Genomic DNA, 17624 nt, shown 5'->3' on the forward strand with positions numbered 1-17624 from the left:
GAATAACAGTTGGGTACATACAAAGGCCTTGCGCATAAAGACACACAAATAGCACACTGAGAACTATTGTAAAGCATGGCGCATGGGGAGAGGAACCCTATAACACTTTCTAACATCCCGAATGACAATGGCAGATGTCAACCTACAAGCATTTCAGCATAGTTACATATGAATCGGCCTGAAAGAAGAGCCCTGCAGTCCATCAGGGGTTAAATAGTTCAAACAGAGGCAAGATAGATAGATAGATAGATAGATAGATAAATAGATAGATAAATAGATAGATACAGACAGACAGACAGACAGATAGATAGATTCCATGAGATTTCAAGCTCAGGTATACAAGAGATTTTGTGATGGGTTGGTTCAGGGATTGGTGGTTATGGAAGAGTGTGTGTGTGTGTGTGTGTGTGTGTGTGTGTGTGTGTGTGTGTGTGTGTGTGTGTGTGTGTGTGTGTGTGTGTGTGTGTGTGTGTGTGTTGGTGGGGTGGTAGGCCAAAATGTGTTGCCCCATGGGACCAAAGTGGAACCTCACACCAGCCCCCACAGAAAAGGATAAGACCATCTGCCCTCCTCAGTCCCACCTAGAACACACACACACACACACACACACACACTGACTGCAGGGCAGCAGTATGGACAGGCTTTGGACACCGTGTTTGATCTGCCTTTCATCCAGTCAGTAGCATGCAGGCCGCTGAGCCTCTCTGTGTGCCTCCCAGTATTACTGTCCACTGTCCCAGTGGAAATCACTGACCCACAATAACAGCTCCAACCTGAGGCATGAATGGCAGGACACAAGCTGATCTGCCTCATCTCTTGACTGGGGGGAAAGGGGTGGGGGGGCACATTTAAGAGGATCCATTGAGACTAAATCACTTAACTCAACTGTTTCTTTAAAGGCAGAAGTCACACCGATATCAAGCTATGATCACGGGAGGAACGTGAAACTGAAAATCAGGAGACGGAACTCATGCCTACTAAAACTGCACATAAATTCTAAAGTAAACAAGACAAGGCAAATTTATTTGTATATTTAATTCTGGAGAATAAAGCATTAGAACGACATTAAAGGAGAAAAGGTATCATCACTACTGGGCTCAGGAAAGTCCTTATAACCATTTAAATTGCAAAGATTAGGCTGTTTCTGAATTCTTAAACAAATTAAAAGCTGCTACTTTGGTTTCCAGAAAAACAAGACACACAAAAAATAGTACAAAGTTTTAGAATTCTCCTTTATCTTCATCACCACTAAGGTTTCATGTGGTTTGAGGGCGACTGAGGCTCAGATTGACAAAGAGCTGGGGCGGTCACGGTTTATGAGTCCACTCAGCTCCAGAGTCTGAGGCCCGTCTTAAACAGGAGCTTACCTCAACATCAGCCAGACTACAGCACGCACACACACCACACACACACACCACACACACACCACACACACACACACACACACACACACGTACACACACACAGGCACTCACGCACACTGCATTACATTGACAGCTATTAGGTAATCAATAGAGGCTAATACATCAGAGCATTTGACCACTCAGCTCCACTGGCTTAGCAGACTGAGAGGAAGAGAAGAGAAGAGAAGAGAAGATCATACTGTATGATGCATGATGAAATGCATTTCACAACCCTGATGCTCACACCTGGCCTCAAGCGTAAGAATATCCCTGCAAGAGCAATGTCTTCTTTATATCAATAAATATAATAAATTAATTACAACATAGAATTCAGTCGTGGGCACATTTATGAGATGGATTTGAGTGTGCATCATACGTTGTTTTGGAGAGAGTTATGGCCCCTTGCTTCAGCCTCAGAGGGAATTAACCTCAGCAAACCTAAGCCATAAAACTTTAATGCTCCTATCATTAATATCACATTAATATAGATATTAATCTGATAGATAGTCCTCCAGAGGCCCCTGTTAACCTGCCTGGAGGTTAAGTGTGAAATCAATCCATATAAACAGCCTAGATACAAATTCTTCCATGCTGGAGGGTCGAGCCCTAAATCAGCCAATCAGAGAGGTGCTAATAAAACCAGTCTTTTAGCACGACTCGCTAACAATCTCAGTATTTCAGCTCTGGCAGCTCATTCTCCCTTTTCTCCTTCTGTCTTTCTTTTTGTCTTTGTTTCTTGTCCCATCCTTCTCCTCCACCCCTCTGCTCCTGGAGGACCACAAAAGGGAGTATCCTCCCTTTTCACAGCAGGCCCCTTCATGGAGGCTCGGGGGTTGTAAACATGGGAGGGGCAGGTCCAATGAAGGTTGATCTACACTTGTTCAAGCATCCATATTTTGGCTATTTGAAGGGAGAGGGAGGCTGTTAAACATTCAGAGAGGAGGTGACCCCTGACCCTGAAGCCTGCTGTCCATCCGTTACAGAAAATAAACAGAGAGCCTGGGCTGAGTGGTGCTTACCTTGCTGCTCTTCTCCCTGCAGACAGCCCAAGAAAGAACAGCGTGAAGTCTAATCTTCAGCACTTTATCTCTGTGATCTGGTGGGAAAACAGGAAGATGTCACATGTACAGAATATGTGCAGGTTGAAAAAAAATGCAGTATGGAAAAATGAAAAACTTTTTTCAGCTTTTTCAGTCACTTCATTTCTCTTCTTTTTTTTTTTTACTTTATGTTTCTTTCCCCTCTGCTTGAATCTGTGCTGCAGCACTGGACACTGTAGCACTGTGTTGTTATGTCTGATAACATGTCTTTATTGTGAAGCGTGGCGACCCAGAGGTTAAAGGTGACATAACAGAGCATCAAAACAAAGGGTGGACACTGTGTCATCTGTCAGACCTCATGCTGCTGCCACCACCGCAGTACCAATTGGGGCTTTCCTCAAATTAACCCCAACACAGTGACACACACTGACACATACAATTCGCTCTATCGAACTATCATCAATCTATCAGTCTATCAATCTATCTATCTATGTATCTATCTCTCTATCTATCTATCTGATCTCAGGAGAACATGTGGGACAGTTGGTGACAGTGTGAGGACAGATGTCAGTCATGGAGCTCCTTTGTGTCTGGAGCAATAGACCACCTTACGGCCGCACTCCATTGTCATTCATTTGGTCCAGTGGGGTTTGTTCATTTTTACTGTGGGCATGCAGCTTCCAATTCATCACCCGGCTAAAACACACCAGACAGTGGGGAGGGGGGGGGGGGGGACATGTGGATTGACTGATGCACTGACTGGACCGGTGCAGAGGTGGAAAAATGGATCACAACCCATTCCAAAAAGGACAACAACACACAAATGTGCACACACACACACACATGCAGCTGTCTAAACATTCACCCAGATCCCATCAACCATCGTGGTGCAGAATTTGAATAGTTTAAGAACTTTATACTTGCATTTTAATGTGACTGGTGGACCTTAATTATGACCCTTGTGGAGAGAGGACACAAAAATAAAAATAAATATATATCTCACAAAAATAAATAGCTCACCTGAAAAAAAAAACCCCATCTGATTTATTTAAACTGCTGTGGTAAAAATAATCCATGTTCCACTTTGTTTCCTCTTGCATTTAAAAACATGTTATTGTCACATTTCAGACAAAAAAATAACCAAAACAAAACATGAGGTTTTCTCTCAAAATGTACAATTATAAATTAGGTTCTAACCCTTTTATTCATTCTCTCTGTCTGTGACTGTAAGAGTAAAACTGCTCATTTCAGACATAAACCAGGACCAGCAATCTTGTTTCCATGCTCCGATTTTTTTTTAATTTGTTAATCATGAAAAAGCCACCGCTCACAGAGAACAAAGACACTTTGGATTGCTTTTGCAGCCTTACATAACAGTAAAAAATATTATCATACATCATAAATAAAAAGAGCGTATAACATTTATTTTATACACAAATAGGCTCAAATCTACAATGATAAAAATAGCTTTGCTTTTCAAGCCTGAATCGATGCACGGAAACCCAACGTATAATAATAATAATAATAATAATAATAATAATAATAATAACCAACGTTATTATTATTATGTCATCACACTGAGCTCACAAAACCATTGCAGAGTGAAAGCTTTAAGCCACAAAACAACACACAACATAATTGAACATATTATAAATAGATTTAGACACTTTTTTGCCAACAATTTAAATTATGATGAGCATATTTAAATAGGCCTGTTATAGAACAACAACTTTTTTTTGGTCTTAAGCAGCATTACCTTAAAGAAAAACTACCGGCTCCTACTTTATTGTAGGCCTTATTTCATTAATTAATTAATTTATTTATTTATTAATCAATCTCTCATGTTATTACCGCATTTATATCGTTTTGAATCCCCTAAAATAACACACACGATTAGAGCGGTTTTCCTCTGTCAGGAGTCACTGAGTGTAGTTCAGCTCACATGGCCTAGTTCCAGGGCCGATACTCCTGGTTTAAAACGGTGTACGGAAAGTTTTGTCCGGCTTTTGCCTGCACTGTCGGCTTGTCCTTCACTGGAATCACGGAGTCCTCCTGTAATCCGCTCCCCGGAGAAGACGGAAGAACTGTGCTGTCTGAGATTTGTCTTTCTGTAGAGACAGACAATAGAATAGAAATAAATAAATAAATAAACTGCTTTCAAGGCGGAATATTACAGCCTATAATATGTTTTTTTTAATTGGCTAAAGATAAAGAAGAAACCAACACCACAATCTGTAACCAGCTGATTTTTAAAAATAATATCATTAATTCCTATGCATTTATATTTATATGGTACATCTGCTATTAAAATATTCACATTTTAATTCTCACATTTATGGCAGTAATGTACTTGTTAGGAATCATTCATTTATTACTATGGGATAATAACCGATGCCAATTTAATGTAACCTTTTGCTTAAATTACGTGCATTATTTTCTTGCATTATATTGTTTTCATGTCTTATTTCACCCTGGATGAGCAACTTCGAATTGAATCCACAAAATAAAAGGTCAAAAGAAGCTTGAAATTAATCTGCCTTTAATGCTAAATACGAGAAGGAGGCCTATAACTGTTAGGCCTTTAACTGATAGTTAAAAATCCCTTTCTTACTTTTGTGACTTTTCATGTGAAATTTCAGCTCCTGCTCCTCTTGGAAAGAAGCTCCGCACAGGTCGCAGGGGTACGGCTTGTCCCTGGCGTGTGTCCGCCGGACGTGGCTGTCGTGGGCGGCATGGGAGGCGAAGGCCTTCCCGCAGTGCTTGCACTTGAAGGGCCGCTCTCCGGAGTGCTGGCGGATGTGTGTGCGCAGAATACTGGAGGCAGTGAAGGCCTGGAAGAGAGGAATTTCAAATATAAAGTATAATATCATAATATATTCGCTTTTTCCCCCCATACAATTTCACTATTGATAATCATGGCTGGTGCAAAGACTGTTTTCATTAAAGGCCGGAAATCAGGAAAAGGGTTTTAGCTTAAGTCTGTAAAATAAAAGTCTTAAAATGTCAAAATAAATAAATAAATAAATAAAATCAAAGCCCATTATTATTAACCCATTAATATAGAATATCTTTAAATTAAGTATCACTTTATCAGCGACGTTTAATACGTTCATGATTATTGGTTAAAAAAAATGAAGACATTTTTGATTCTCATTTTCTCTTCAGCATTATTATTGAAGCCAGTGACTGTAAACCTCTGGTCTCGAGGCCAAAGTGTCCAGATAAGCAGGAAGGGAATTATTCAGTTAAACAAACCCTTCTTCGGGTGCATTTAAAAAAAAGAGGGAGGATATCGAGAACCAAAAAAAAAAAAAAACAAAAAAAAAAAAAAACTTCTGCTCATTCCGGGGTCGTAAATTAAAAGTATATAATCTCGGCGGACAAAAGGGTGGGTGTACATCTGGCGATAATTAGCATGTAAGTGTCTCCGCGGAACGTGCCCGTCGAGAGAGACAATAATGAGGGGGCTCGCGCCAAATGCACCATGAAACGAGGCAGAGCTAAATGGATCCAAATACAGCGGCTTTAGAAAAAGAAAAAAAAAAGTGTGTGGAAGAAGAGAAGTGAGGAGGAGCAGAAAGAAGGCCTGCTGCTCCTGTACTTCCAGAACCATGCGGGGCAATAAAAAACATTGTTATCATGGAAGATAAAAGCCTTAAACACTTCCATTAGGGGGAAAGTTCCCCGGCAGGAAACAAGGTGACTATTGCTGAAAATGAGTCTTTATTTTGTTTCCTTAAATTAAACTGTCTAAAGTTTTTTTTTTGGAAGCTTAGCCACTAAACTCATGGGCCAACTTTTGATAATTATGGTACTAACGTCTCCATAACTTTTAAATACAAAACATTTCATAGGTTCAGCTTATACTATTACTAGACCCGTTATGTAGAAGTAGTAGTCTATTAGTACAGATAGAAAGGAAAAGGAAAAAAAAAAAGCTTCTTACCTTATTACAGTAGACGCACTTGTATGGCCTTTCTCCAGAGTGCACACGCATGTGTTTGTTGAGACTGGACGACTGTGAGAAACTCTTTCCACACACCGAGCACTGCAGATCAAACCAACATGGTACATCAGCATGAAGGAAATGTTATTTAATCATAATAATAATAATATATCATTTGGGGTTTTTTTTGTTTTGTTTGTTTTTTACCTAAAGAAATATCCTGCAAGATAAACTAAACCTAATTTACATTTCAGTGGAGTTTACCTGTTTACAATGAGAGTGTATATAATAATTGGCTTCTAAGGGAAAAAATAATGTATAGGTTTTTATAATAAGTAATTTTATCTGTATTGTCTCGTTGTGATTCTGTAGGCTGTATGGTTAACATCAAATACAGCTCTTACATGAATTTTCCTTTTAAAGAGGGCTAATAAAAATCTGAAGTATCCGGTTGTGAGTGTCGCTGCAGGGAGCTGTTCTTTCAGCACCACGCATCTATCGACCCTACTGCGTGATTGCATTGATGTAATGCTCTGCAGCGTTGTTTACCCTTAGAGTGAATCCAGACAGACGTACGCACCTTGTGGGGCCTGTGTTTCTCGTGAACGTGTAAGATGTGGATCCTTAATCTGTCTCTCTTCTCGAAAGATCTGTTGCAGAGGTGGCAGGGGAACTTTCTGTCGCCCTGGTCCACGCAGCGCGTGTACTTCAGATGTTTGTCTCTGTAGTATTTGTATGCGAACACCTTCCCACATCTGTCACACTTGAAGCCCTCTCCAGCATCTGGGGGATAATACAGGAAATAAATATTTAGAGTGGTAGTGAGATAAATCAAGCGGGTTAAAGCTGGGTAAAGCAAGATAATCTAAGCAACATAAGGTTAAAGTCTGACCTTCAGTGGGGGGAACCGCGCTGTTGTCCTCTCTGGGGTCTTTCAGGGTAAGTGGGATGCCGAGGAACTGCATGTAGCAGTCTCCATACCAAACCAGCAGCTCCTGGCCCGGCCTGATCTCCTTGCAGGCCTCATAGAAAATCTGACCCTGGACCTGAACAGCAATCAGGTTCTGCTCCTCTGGGAAACGAGCACACTTCACCAAGGACATCCAGTTCCCTGATCCTCCTCTGCCATCCACAAAATGACTCAACCGGCCGTTCTCAAAGACCTGCAGGAGGAAAAATAGATGAGAGAGGAAACAGATTATTATTATTATTATTATTATTATTATTATTATTATTATTATTTTAGACGGGATCAGGGATTTGGGATCAAATTCAACACACACCTCCCACATCAAGGTGTTGTCATCGTATGTCTTAATCTCACTGGTGTTGACCAGTCTTCCTTGGAAAGGACCGAAGCGCGTCCCTTTAGGGATGCTGCTTTTGTCTGTGAAAACTCCACAGTGGGACACGTTTCCCCAAGCAGCCTGGAGGATAGTTAAACCTGCAACACGGAGTCAAAAACACCGTCAGACTTCAGCACTTCAACATGCGTCCAAACGCACAGTTAAATGTGATTTACGCAGTTTTGCGCACATACCCTCTGGAAGTTCGAGCGTTTCTTTGTCCAGTGGGAGAGTGTGAGAGTCAGAAACTACATGAAAAAAAAAAAAAAAAACAAGTACAAATGAGCAAATCGGGAATGAATTTAATAGTTAACTCACAACATACCAAAGCCTAATTAAATATTATCATCTGACCTATTGTGACCAAAAAGATGTTAATCTATTTTCTGGAGATTTCTCTTACAGGATATAAATGAAACCAAAACTGTAGCTCAAATTAAACAGTTGTATATTTTCATACAAAACTAAATTAACATCTAGTTATTTTATTATTCTATAAGCAGAAGTCTCACCTGAGTTTTCGGGCAGGGCCACTCCTGATATGGCGTGACCCACGCTGCGCTCCTGGCTGCCAGAGTAACCGTAGAGCACCATGAACAAGTCGTCCTCGCTAAAATTATAAGACGTGCGGGTTTTTTCTGGCGACAGGTCCGCGCCTCTGAGGCGAAACAAACTCTCCTTGGGTGGTGAAGTGGAGGAGGAAGAGGCGGAGGAGGATCGCTCACTGTTGGACGGGCTGCTGAAGTCTGAGGACAGCGGACCGGCGGCGTGCTCGGTCACCACAGCAGCCAGCTCCTCTGGTTTGGAGTACAGAGGGTGTCCGGGCAACATCTGGCTCAGATAGGGGAGGCCGGAGGCACTCAACATGTGTTCGTGCAGGACCGAGGCGTGGTGGCCGCCCTGGCCAAGGAACGGAGGGGTTCCACCTTGCAGGCTAAGCGGCAGAGACGCCTGGGTGTCCGACACCAGGCGACCGAGGGACTTGAGCGGATGGAGGAGGCTGTGCGTCTGCGGGAAGAAGTCCATGAAGTGATGGGGGCCGGGGAGAGGGGCATGGTAGAAGCCCCGAGCGGGGCTACCCTTCAGCATGCTGGCTTGGTAGCTCTTGTCCTTCAGCACTACGGGGATGCTGGACAGGGACACCGACATGACAGCACGGAGGTGAAACAGAGGTGCAATGAAGACGGTGGTGGATCCTTCAGTGGGTGAGAGATTGAGAGAGAGAGAGAGATAGAGAGAGAGAGAGAGAGAGAGAGAGAGAGAGAGAGAGAGGAGGGGGGTGGGAAAGGAAGTGGGGGGGTGAGTTATAAAAGTTTAATGGAAGGAAACTAAAAAAGGAAACATGACATCAAAAGAAGTTGACCACACCTGAATTGATTATTTTAATTTCAGCAACCTTTTGCTTTAGAACTTCAACAAGTATTAAACAGAGCTAACAAATGTAAACTTTAATAAGATGAGCAGAATTCAAATAAGCTACTACATACGGATCTCTACAGGAAATAAGGACATAAAAATGTCATGAACAGAATCATAGTCCGTAAACCGTTACATGTTAGACAGATTATTTATCCAGTTGTGAAGATCACAATAATAATAATAAAAAAAGATCTACAACTTATCCTGAGTTTTTTTTTTAATGAACAATTTCATTTTTAAAATTAAACTTGCAGAAACTTGCAAATTAAGCTGCAGATGAGAATATTGGACAATTACTGAACAAAACATAATTATTGCATAATAAGGAAAAGCAATCCGCAGTGAAAGCGGACAGCCGATTTTGCAATATTTCCAGCTGAGAGGACACAAGGCAGACACACATCAAATGCTCATCAGCGGCTTTAAATGACCGGCTGGAACATGGAGCATGTGTATGTGTGTGTGCGTGTGTTTTTTTTAGGAACCGTTTACCAATCAGCCAGTAAATAGAAAGACAAATCAGGGTCATGACACTAATTAAAGGACAGTCGGCTCGAGCAGAGGTCAACATTAATGAAGCTTTAAATGGACTTTGAAATGACCGTGCAATCATTAAAAAGCAGAGCAGAGAGCTGGAGCAAAATCAAGGCGTGAAAAAACTGTAAACCTATGTAAATGTGCAGCGATTTTTTTTTCCAGGTGGAAAATGAGCTTACCTTTTCAAACGAAGCGGAGATGATTCACAGTGAAGTTGTCTCTGTCATGTCCTCGGGCTTCAGTTTCAAAAAACCCTCCCGTTGAGTGAGATTATGAACAAATCTGCTTGTTCTGCAGGTCCTAAACTTCAAGAGTGCGTTTGTGTTCTGCAGGAACCGCTCTCTCTCTCTCTCTCTCTCTCTCTCTCTCTCTGTGTCTGTGGTCATCTGAGGGCATCTCTACTGTATACAGTCAGGTCTGCTGGAGAAGCTTCTGAGCACCTTCTTCCTATTGGCCAGGAATCAGCTCCAGTTCATGCATCTCAATGCCCCACAGGAATACATTTTCTCAGGGACAGCCCACCCCGCTGTAACTTCTCCACACCGGTCTGTTTTCTCTGCTACAAAGGAGCCTGTTTGAGAGACGTTCCCCAGACATTTCCATATGAAGATCGTCCCCCCACCCCATTACAAACGCTTGATAAGATTTTATCTGAGGGGCCCCCCAGTGGAGTAAAGATATTTACTGTTATGACTTGGATGTGGTGAATTAGGAAGAGCGCAAACAAAGGACGAAATAGACATTTATCTGCTGCGTCTTTCTCTCTCTGCTCCAAACTCCACTGACAAAATTAGCTAAACTATCAGTGCTTCGTTCTGAAAGGTTCGTTATTGGGTTTTGTAACAATTTAATTTTACTGAAACCTTAATTGCTCTTCTACGCACGAGTATTGCAAACTAACTTAAGCCAAATTATATAACTAAATTCTGTTCTGTGTCAATCTGAAAAATACTGAAACAACAATCAGGTCGTGGGCCTTTAAAATCTTTAAAATGCTTCATTTTTGGGGGGGTATTAAATTGCATTAAATTACATAATAACCTGTGCCCAAAACTTAAGCTGGATAAAAATATTTCTGAAGAAATTTGCATTAAATCTGTTGTGATTTTTGACTCAGATAATCATTAATGCTATTTCTAATGCATTATTATTGTCTAAAAATGTTTATTATTTGAACAGGGCTTCTTTCTTGAATTTACAGTTTCTCAATGGGAAAACTAATTAAAAAGCTGCCAGTGGCAAAATTATAATGTTTCAGTCAAAGCTAAACATTTTGCTTCTCAGTGAAAAACACAAAGACAGATACAGGGATACCTTAAACCTCCTCCTCCTCTCTTCACTTTCAGCCACCTGGAATGAGAGTCACTTGATTAAATATTGCAATAACAGAATTCTTTATTTACAAGGCAAATAGCATCAGCGAAGCCATATTAGTTCACAACTTGCATAACTGTGGTTTTTAACTTCTCTTGTATATCTAATTTTGCATAAAACGCTCACACACTAGGGGTACAAAGGTGGATGCGGGTGTACAGTGTGATTCCTGTGAACAATGCAGAAAAAAAAAATATCTCGGGGAAAACACAACAGTAAGCTTTCTGCTGAAAGTCCATATAGTATATTACATATTGCTTCAATATCCCTATGTATCATCTTTTCCATACAAACAGTGAGGGGGGGGAGGTGAAATAACAGAGTGTTCAACCCAACACAGAACAGAGAGCAATGATGAGGGACAGTCCAACTGCGACTGAGTCTCCAGTAACTGAGAAGAGTTGAACGATGATGCACCCATTCAATATTGTACACAGTCATTATACGAATTTATACAGACAGCGGTGTAATGTACAACAACGAGAACGGACGAAATCTAAGGCATTATGCTAGGGTTTTTAGCATTTCAAGGTTGCATTTTAGCTCTAAGAAATTGGCAGACAATACAAAAGGGCATTTAAAGTTCTTCAAAACCATAAGTTAAAGAGAAAAAATATTTCGTTTAGTGGGTCCAAAGCCTGGATATTTGTAAGGGGCAAAATCATTTCTTTGCACCTGTCCTCATTATAAATGCTAAAAAATGCATTGCTACCACATGGCTTTAAGTCTTCAAAATCTTGACAATCTTTGGAAATTTGCAAAGGGCTCTGAATCATTCTTTAAAATGGCTCAAAAAGGCTTGTTCTGCACGGCTGTATTTTACAATCAAAACAGCATTTATCAAAGAAGTGTGATCTCCTGTAGGCCTACAGCAAAAAAACAACTGCACGACGTCTGCAACGATGACAACCGAAACGATAACGCAGACTTCCTTTGTCCCAAAGTTGACTTGCTACAGCTTCAAATTTCATAGAACTTTAAAATAAAAACAAAACAAACCAAAAAAAACCCCCAAAAAACAGAAGCAACAATGGGCAACTTCCTCCGTAAATGCTGAGAAATGCACGGTGCAACTGTACAACACCACGTCGTCAAAGTGTTGACAAGAAACACCATCAGTCACATCCTTAGGCCTTTAATGACAATACATTCAGAATGATTGTTTTCCTGTTTTATGCTGCAACATCTACATTAGACCCTGTTAAGTGACATCATCATAGATTTCATGTTTTCTGTGGGCCTCAGAGCCTGTTTTAACCAACAGGTTGTCTCTCGCTATGAAAATAAAAGCTGGTAGAATTCAGAAATCCAATTGAAAGGTGAGGATTATTTGGCTTTGCTCCAAGACCGTCCTGGGTTACATAGCTGATATAAAAAGTTTTTGTTTCTTTGAAGAAAATGTACTTTTGAGGTTAGAGAAGATGACTTGCTTTAGATCTTGTGAAGGTCAAACCAAACCCCTACCGGGGCACAAGAATAGCTCGTCATTACTGAACACTTTATAGTTGAACTAACTGCCTGAGGTCATAAAATATGGCTAAGTGTCTGTCAGAGCAGCTCTCGTGAACCGTGCAGTCTTAACTCTGACCTCTGCTATAGAAGAATGGCTGGAGGCAGAGAGGGCGTGTGTCAACAGGGGGGATCACAAACTACCTCCCTCTCCTTGGCCTCAGCCAATGCTGCATAATCTAATAGGAACGCTGTGTGTGGATGTAGACTTTCTTGGTACAAACTGCAATAAAAAACTGTGTTTAATACTGCATCCAAACATGGAGCAAAAATGTGTCCTTTTTTTTTTCTTCAGGAAACTGTACAAAAATTACAAAAACAAAAACACAAAAAAACCCCAAGAGATTCTCAAGTAATCGTTATTGCTTGTTTACATCACACCAGAACAGTTTGCACCTAGCAGCTTGTATGAAGCATTTTTCACTCCAGACAACATAGAAAGCACACTTCTGTTATTTTTTCTTTTTTGAGTTATTGTATGGCTGTGTTGAATTTGTCCTGTTTTTTTTTTTTCTTTTTTTTTCTTTTTTGTGTTCTATGCTAAAGGCAGAGAAGCAAGCGATAATCTGTACACTGTATACACAGCACACCCCCTTACAACCCTTCCCGGCTTCCCACCCCAAAACCCCTGTCTGCATCGTACCAGAACATCAGAACACGAAGGCTCCCGCTCCACTTCCCAAAAACCAAAACAAAAATGGAAAAAAAAAAAATTGAAATAATTAAAGAAAAACAAAACAAAACAAAACAAAAAAAAAACCTGCTCTGCCTCACGAGGCAGTTGTGACCAGACAGGGGGAACCAAAACCTTAAGGAATAAAATAAATAGGAAAGAAAATGTTTTACTTACTGGTATGTACAATCTCTGTAATTCATTTTTAAACCATATCTGACTTTGACTTTGAAATTACAGGACCAAAGTATAATCCATTATTCAGGTTAATAGAAGAATCTTCTCAGAAAGAATACAACCATTACTGTTAAAATTATATAAAAAAAAAAAGTGCCTCTGTCACACTTTTAGAAATATTTTTTCTTGTCTTGCTACTAGGATAAAGAATCATCTACAATAATTAAAATGAATCTATACAGAAAAATAAAACTTAATTTAATACACTATAGAAACCTCTTGACTAAATTAGTCTAATCATACAAATCACCATTCCACTCAAACCATTCTTCTGCAGTGTTTTTTCAAGATTAGTTTTTTTCAACCATATCTTCAATCTACATCTTATTTCTCACAAGAAGAAAAAAAAAACCTAAAATAAAAATAATTAAAATAAAGAACAGCAAAAAGGCAAAACCGGCTAAGTGTTTGAGCTCCATCCATAATTCTGAGCGTAACTTGGAGTCTTTGCTGCCATTTTGGAAACTATGTGGAAATGTCACAAACGTGTGAGAAAAGTAGGACAAAAAAGAAAAAAAAAAATCAGTGTACATCATTTTTTTTTTTTGAGATGAGATTGTAAATGGCCGCTGTCCACTGAGAGGAATACATTCATCAGAACGAGGGATCCCACCCACTGCTGCCCCCTTAAGTCAGTGTCCCCCACCAGGAGGCCTACAGTAAGTCACACTACGGTGAATGCAGCTGGACAGGCAGACAGACTGGCTCATCGCGAGGCTCTCCTCCAGGAGGGATAGGCATGTTGGACAGAGATCCACGATCCCTCCCCAGCCCTTTTTCACACTCCCCGTGTCTGTTCTGGGCCGGGCGCCTCCAGGGCCGCTGCAGAGGCCCAGCCGGGACAGACGGCAAATTCTGGGCTGGGGAGACGGGGTCAGGGCATGGCCTGGCTGGTTCAAGGGGCCGTCGGTTGGTTTTTATGTGTTTGTACAATTTTTAAAGGGCCGACGCGCTCCTTGCACCAGCTGATCACTGAGGTTCAGGTTAAGAACTCCATGAGGGTCAACAGTATTTCTGCAGAGAGATTACAGACATGAAGTCACAGTTTGAGGAGTATTCAGTAAACACACAATTCAACAGCAGAGGTGACTGGTTAACTTGAACTTGCAGAGCTTAAACTTACCTGGGGTAAATCAGCCACTTACACAAAAGACTATAAACAATTATAAAACATCTTAGAACACTCCATCAAGGCTAAAACAAGTCAGTAAATCACAAAAGGCTGCACTAATGGCCAAACGGTAAATAATTGAAATAATCTAAGTGCCAATATATTTCTATAATCCTGGAAGGGGGATAAATCAAGTGACAGATATACTGGTATGTTACAACTGTCTGAAGTGCAGACAATCAAACAGCAGCACCGTGGTTAAATATTCATGGCCCTTTATTGGGCTTAAAAGCATCATGGACAACAACAGCGCGTTCCACATACTGAGCTAACAATACCAGGGAGACAAAGGAAGAAGGATTAACTTGGTTGACATTAAATGAACGATAATCACCATAAGCGGAGTTACAGCAAAGTGAAAATATTTTTACGTTTACTGGAATTTCTGTAACATCAGTTGTCCATGAGCAAAATGAATATTTGCCGTGTCATCTTGCCAAATCAATTAAATCTAAAAGTACAGATTTCACAGCCGTAAGGAGTCAAGTTTTCCGTGTTGAGGGACCCTTGCTGATGAGTCCACGGTCCAGACAGGCCGGCCTTTGACCATCATACGGTAACGTCTATATGGTCTAAATGGTCTGGCTCTGAAGTGCCTGCTGCTAATTACATCATTGTCCTCTAAGTTCAAGTCAAGTACCAGAACTCTGGCTAGAAGAGTTACGTAAACTGCTGAGTAAATTATTCACTAGCGCGGCTGTTCAATAAGTGTACCCAAACACTTAGGGTCTTACGATAAGACAAACACATATATAAGCAGCCTGGAGTGGAAAGAAAGTAAGATGAACCTTTTAGTTTTTTTCTTGGTCCCCTGATTACTGTGTAAAACTGCAAGGGGTCCATTTTGTTAACCTCTAAGGCTTAAACTTTCAAAAGTGTCTGACTTATATTACTAAAATGGGCTGATGTAAAGGGACACCCTATATTATCGGGCCCAGGTTTAATGGTGCCCAGCTGAAAAACACATTTCTCTAAAACTAAATTTTGGGTAATTCTTTATTCTTCCAATTCTTAAAGATTCCTAATTTTGGACCCCATTATTTACCTGTTCCTGCCCCATGGAGGGCAAGCCGGGTGAGGGCCCTGAGGCCATGGACGTGACACTCATCTGTCCAGCCATCTGGCCCATGCTGCTCATGCTGCTGGTTGCCATGTTGGTGGCCATGGAGACATTGTTGAGGTTCATACCATTGCCATTGTACATGTTGCTGTTATTCTGCTGGGTGAACTGTGGTGATGCCTGCTGCTGTGAGAACATACTGGAGGAGAAAGGAGGGAAAAAAAACTCATGTGTAAGGTGACAAGTGAGCTCAAACATTTATGCAGCATGGAACAGGAAAGTAGAAAAGAAGAAAAGGAACTTTCAGCCATATTTACCTGTTGCCTCCCATGTTGCCCTGTGGCCAGCCGTTTATATCGGCGGAGGCCTGGAAAGCAGCGCTTCCCTGGCCCTGCTGCATCATCGGGGACTGTGTGTGGGCCATGCGGGGTGAAAGCAGGGGGCTCTGTGGCGTGCCGGGACCTCCGAAGCCTCCGTCTGCCTGTTGGCTCATACCTGTGGTGGATGCATCGAAAGAGGTCAACCACACCGGACCTGCAGAGACTCAACTGCAAATCAGTGTGCTGAGTATTGTTAACGTTAGCATTCCATGCGATTTACACAAACATGCCACATGAGGACAAACATTTTGACAGACAATTGCAGAGAATGATGCAGGATTGATGGTTAGTGTGAACGGGGACAGTACATTCCAGTGAGCATCTGGGATTACTGACAGGCAGCTAATGTTTCCTACATGCACGCAATTAGAGAACGGGCAAGCAACTAGGAAGTAAGGGAATAAGGAGATGGCTTAGGAGAAAAAGGGAAAGAGAGGAGTAATGTGTAGCTGAGGCTGTCGCTCTGTACGAACCCCTGGACCAGAATCAGATTAAGGAGTGAAGGATAAATCAAACATGTCATTAGACAAAGGAGTATTATCCTAGATTACAAGCTCAGACAGACAGGTAGAGGCCTGATTATTGCTCTGCCTGGTCACAATCTTAATCGTGTGTGCTGAGTTGAGCTTTCGATTATTGTGTCTTGGTGCCCTCTGGAGGAGAGAGGAGTGTATAGCCAGGACACCATTTTGGACAGAGCACGTAATGATAAGTACAAAGATAACACTTTCTGATCACTACTCATATGTTATAAAGTAACAGTAAACTATGCAGCATGATTTGGATCATTCAATGGCAGCTGATTAATGCGGTCATCAGTGCAAACCATTACGAATCAGATGATTGCCTCTATTAAAAAGCATGTGATGCTGTGCTGCTATTGTCACATCACAACACAACAGACACAATGGCGTACACAGACACACACACACACATACACACACAGGTTGTAGGGTAAAGTGTGTGGCAGGCTGGGGGTCTGGGAGCAGTACCTGAGTTGGGAAACTGAAAGGCACTGTGCTGCATTTGGGGGCTGAGTACGGCCCCGTACTGTCCGCCCATCATGTTTGTGTTTCCCATCATCATCTGTGAGGAGGAGGAGGAGGTGGAGGTGGAGGAAGAGGAGGTGGTGCCATGCAGGTGTAGCTGAGGGTTGGGGGGGAGAGAGGGCAGGCTGGGGGAAAGAGGGGAGGAGAAGGGGCTGGTAGGGGGAGGTGGCGAGGCCAGGCCTGTACTGGTACCGTAGCTGGGCGGGTAGGGGAACTGCTGGGGGTTGGCCTGGGGGATCCGGGGGTTACTCATGCCTCCAGCGGCCATGTTGGGAGGCAGGTTGAGGCCCGGGCCCCTCATGGCCATGCTCCTTTGCTGCTGGACCTGCTGGGCCTGCTGGACCTGCTGCTGCTGCTGCTGCCTCTGTCTCAGGTGATTACTCAGCAGCTCCCGCTGACGCTGCGCCAACATCTGAGCATTGATGGTCCCCTGGAAGTGAGAGGGCAAGGACACAGGAAAAGACAAAAATATATATTATA

The 17624-nt window shown here is 41.8% G+C and overlaps 2 protein-coding genes across 5 annotated transcripts in view; both read right to left on the bottom strand.

Annotated features, from left to right (window-relative positions):
- Positions 1–4390: 4390 nt before the first annotated feature.
- Positions 4391–8884, bottom strand: prdm14 (PR domain containing 14). Its single transcript, XM_041066083.1, has 8 exons — positions 8248–8884; positions 7930–7983; positions 7673–7833; positions 7282–7552; positions 6970–7172; positions 6390–6491; positions 5055–5274; positions 4391–4551 (listed from the first exon to the last, which is right to left on the bottom strand). Exons 1-8 carry the CDS (start codon positions 8882–8884, stop codon positions 4391–4393), a joined length of 1809 nt encoding a protein of 602 aa, XP_040922017.1.
- A 4132-nt stretch (positions 8885–13016) lies between these two features.
- Positions 13017–17624, bottom strand: part of ncoa2 (nuclear receptor coactivator 2) — a 52864-nt gene continuing 48256 nt past the window's right edge. For 3 of the 4 annotated variants that reach the window (XM_041065497.1, XM_041065499.1, XM_041065498.1), the window contains 4 exons: positions 17088–17574; positions 16033–16210; positions 15701–15914; positions 13017–14498 (listed from right to left, as the gene is read on the bottom strand). In XM_041065497.1, the coding sequence (XP_040921431.1) occupies positions 14487–14498; positions 15701–15914; positions 16033–16210; positions 17088–17574 (891 nt within the window). In that variant the 3' untranslated portion in view covers positions 13017–14486. The remainder of the gene's footprint in view (positions 14499–15700; positions 15915–16032; positions 16211–17087; positions 17575–17624) is intronic. The other variant, XM_041065500.1, reaches the window with a different exon arrangement.

This window comes from Toxotes jaculatrix, chromosome 20, assembly GCF_017976425.1.
Source record: "Toxotes jaculatrix isolate fToxJac2 chromosome 20, fToxJac2.pri, whole genome shotgun sequence".
Taxonomy (NCBI): domain Eukaryota; kingdom Metazoa; phylum Chordata; class Actinopteri; family Toxotidae; genus Toxotes; species Toxotes jaculatrix.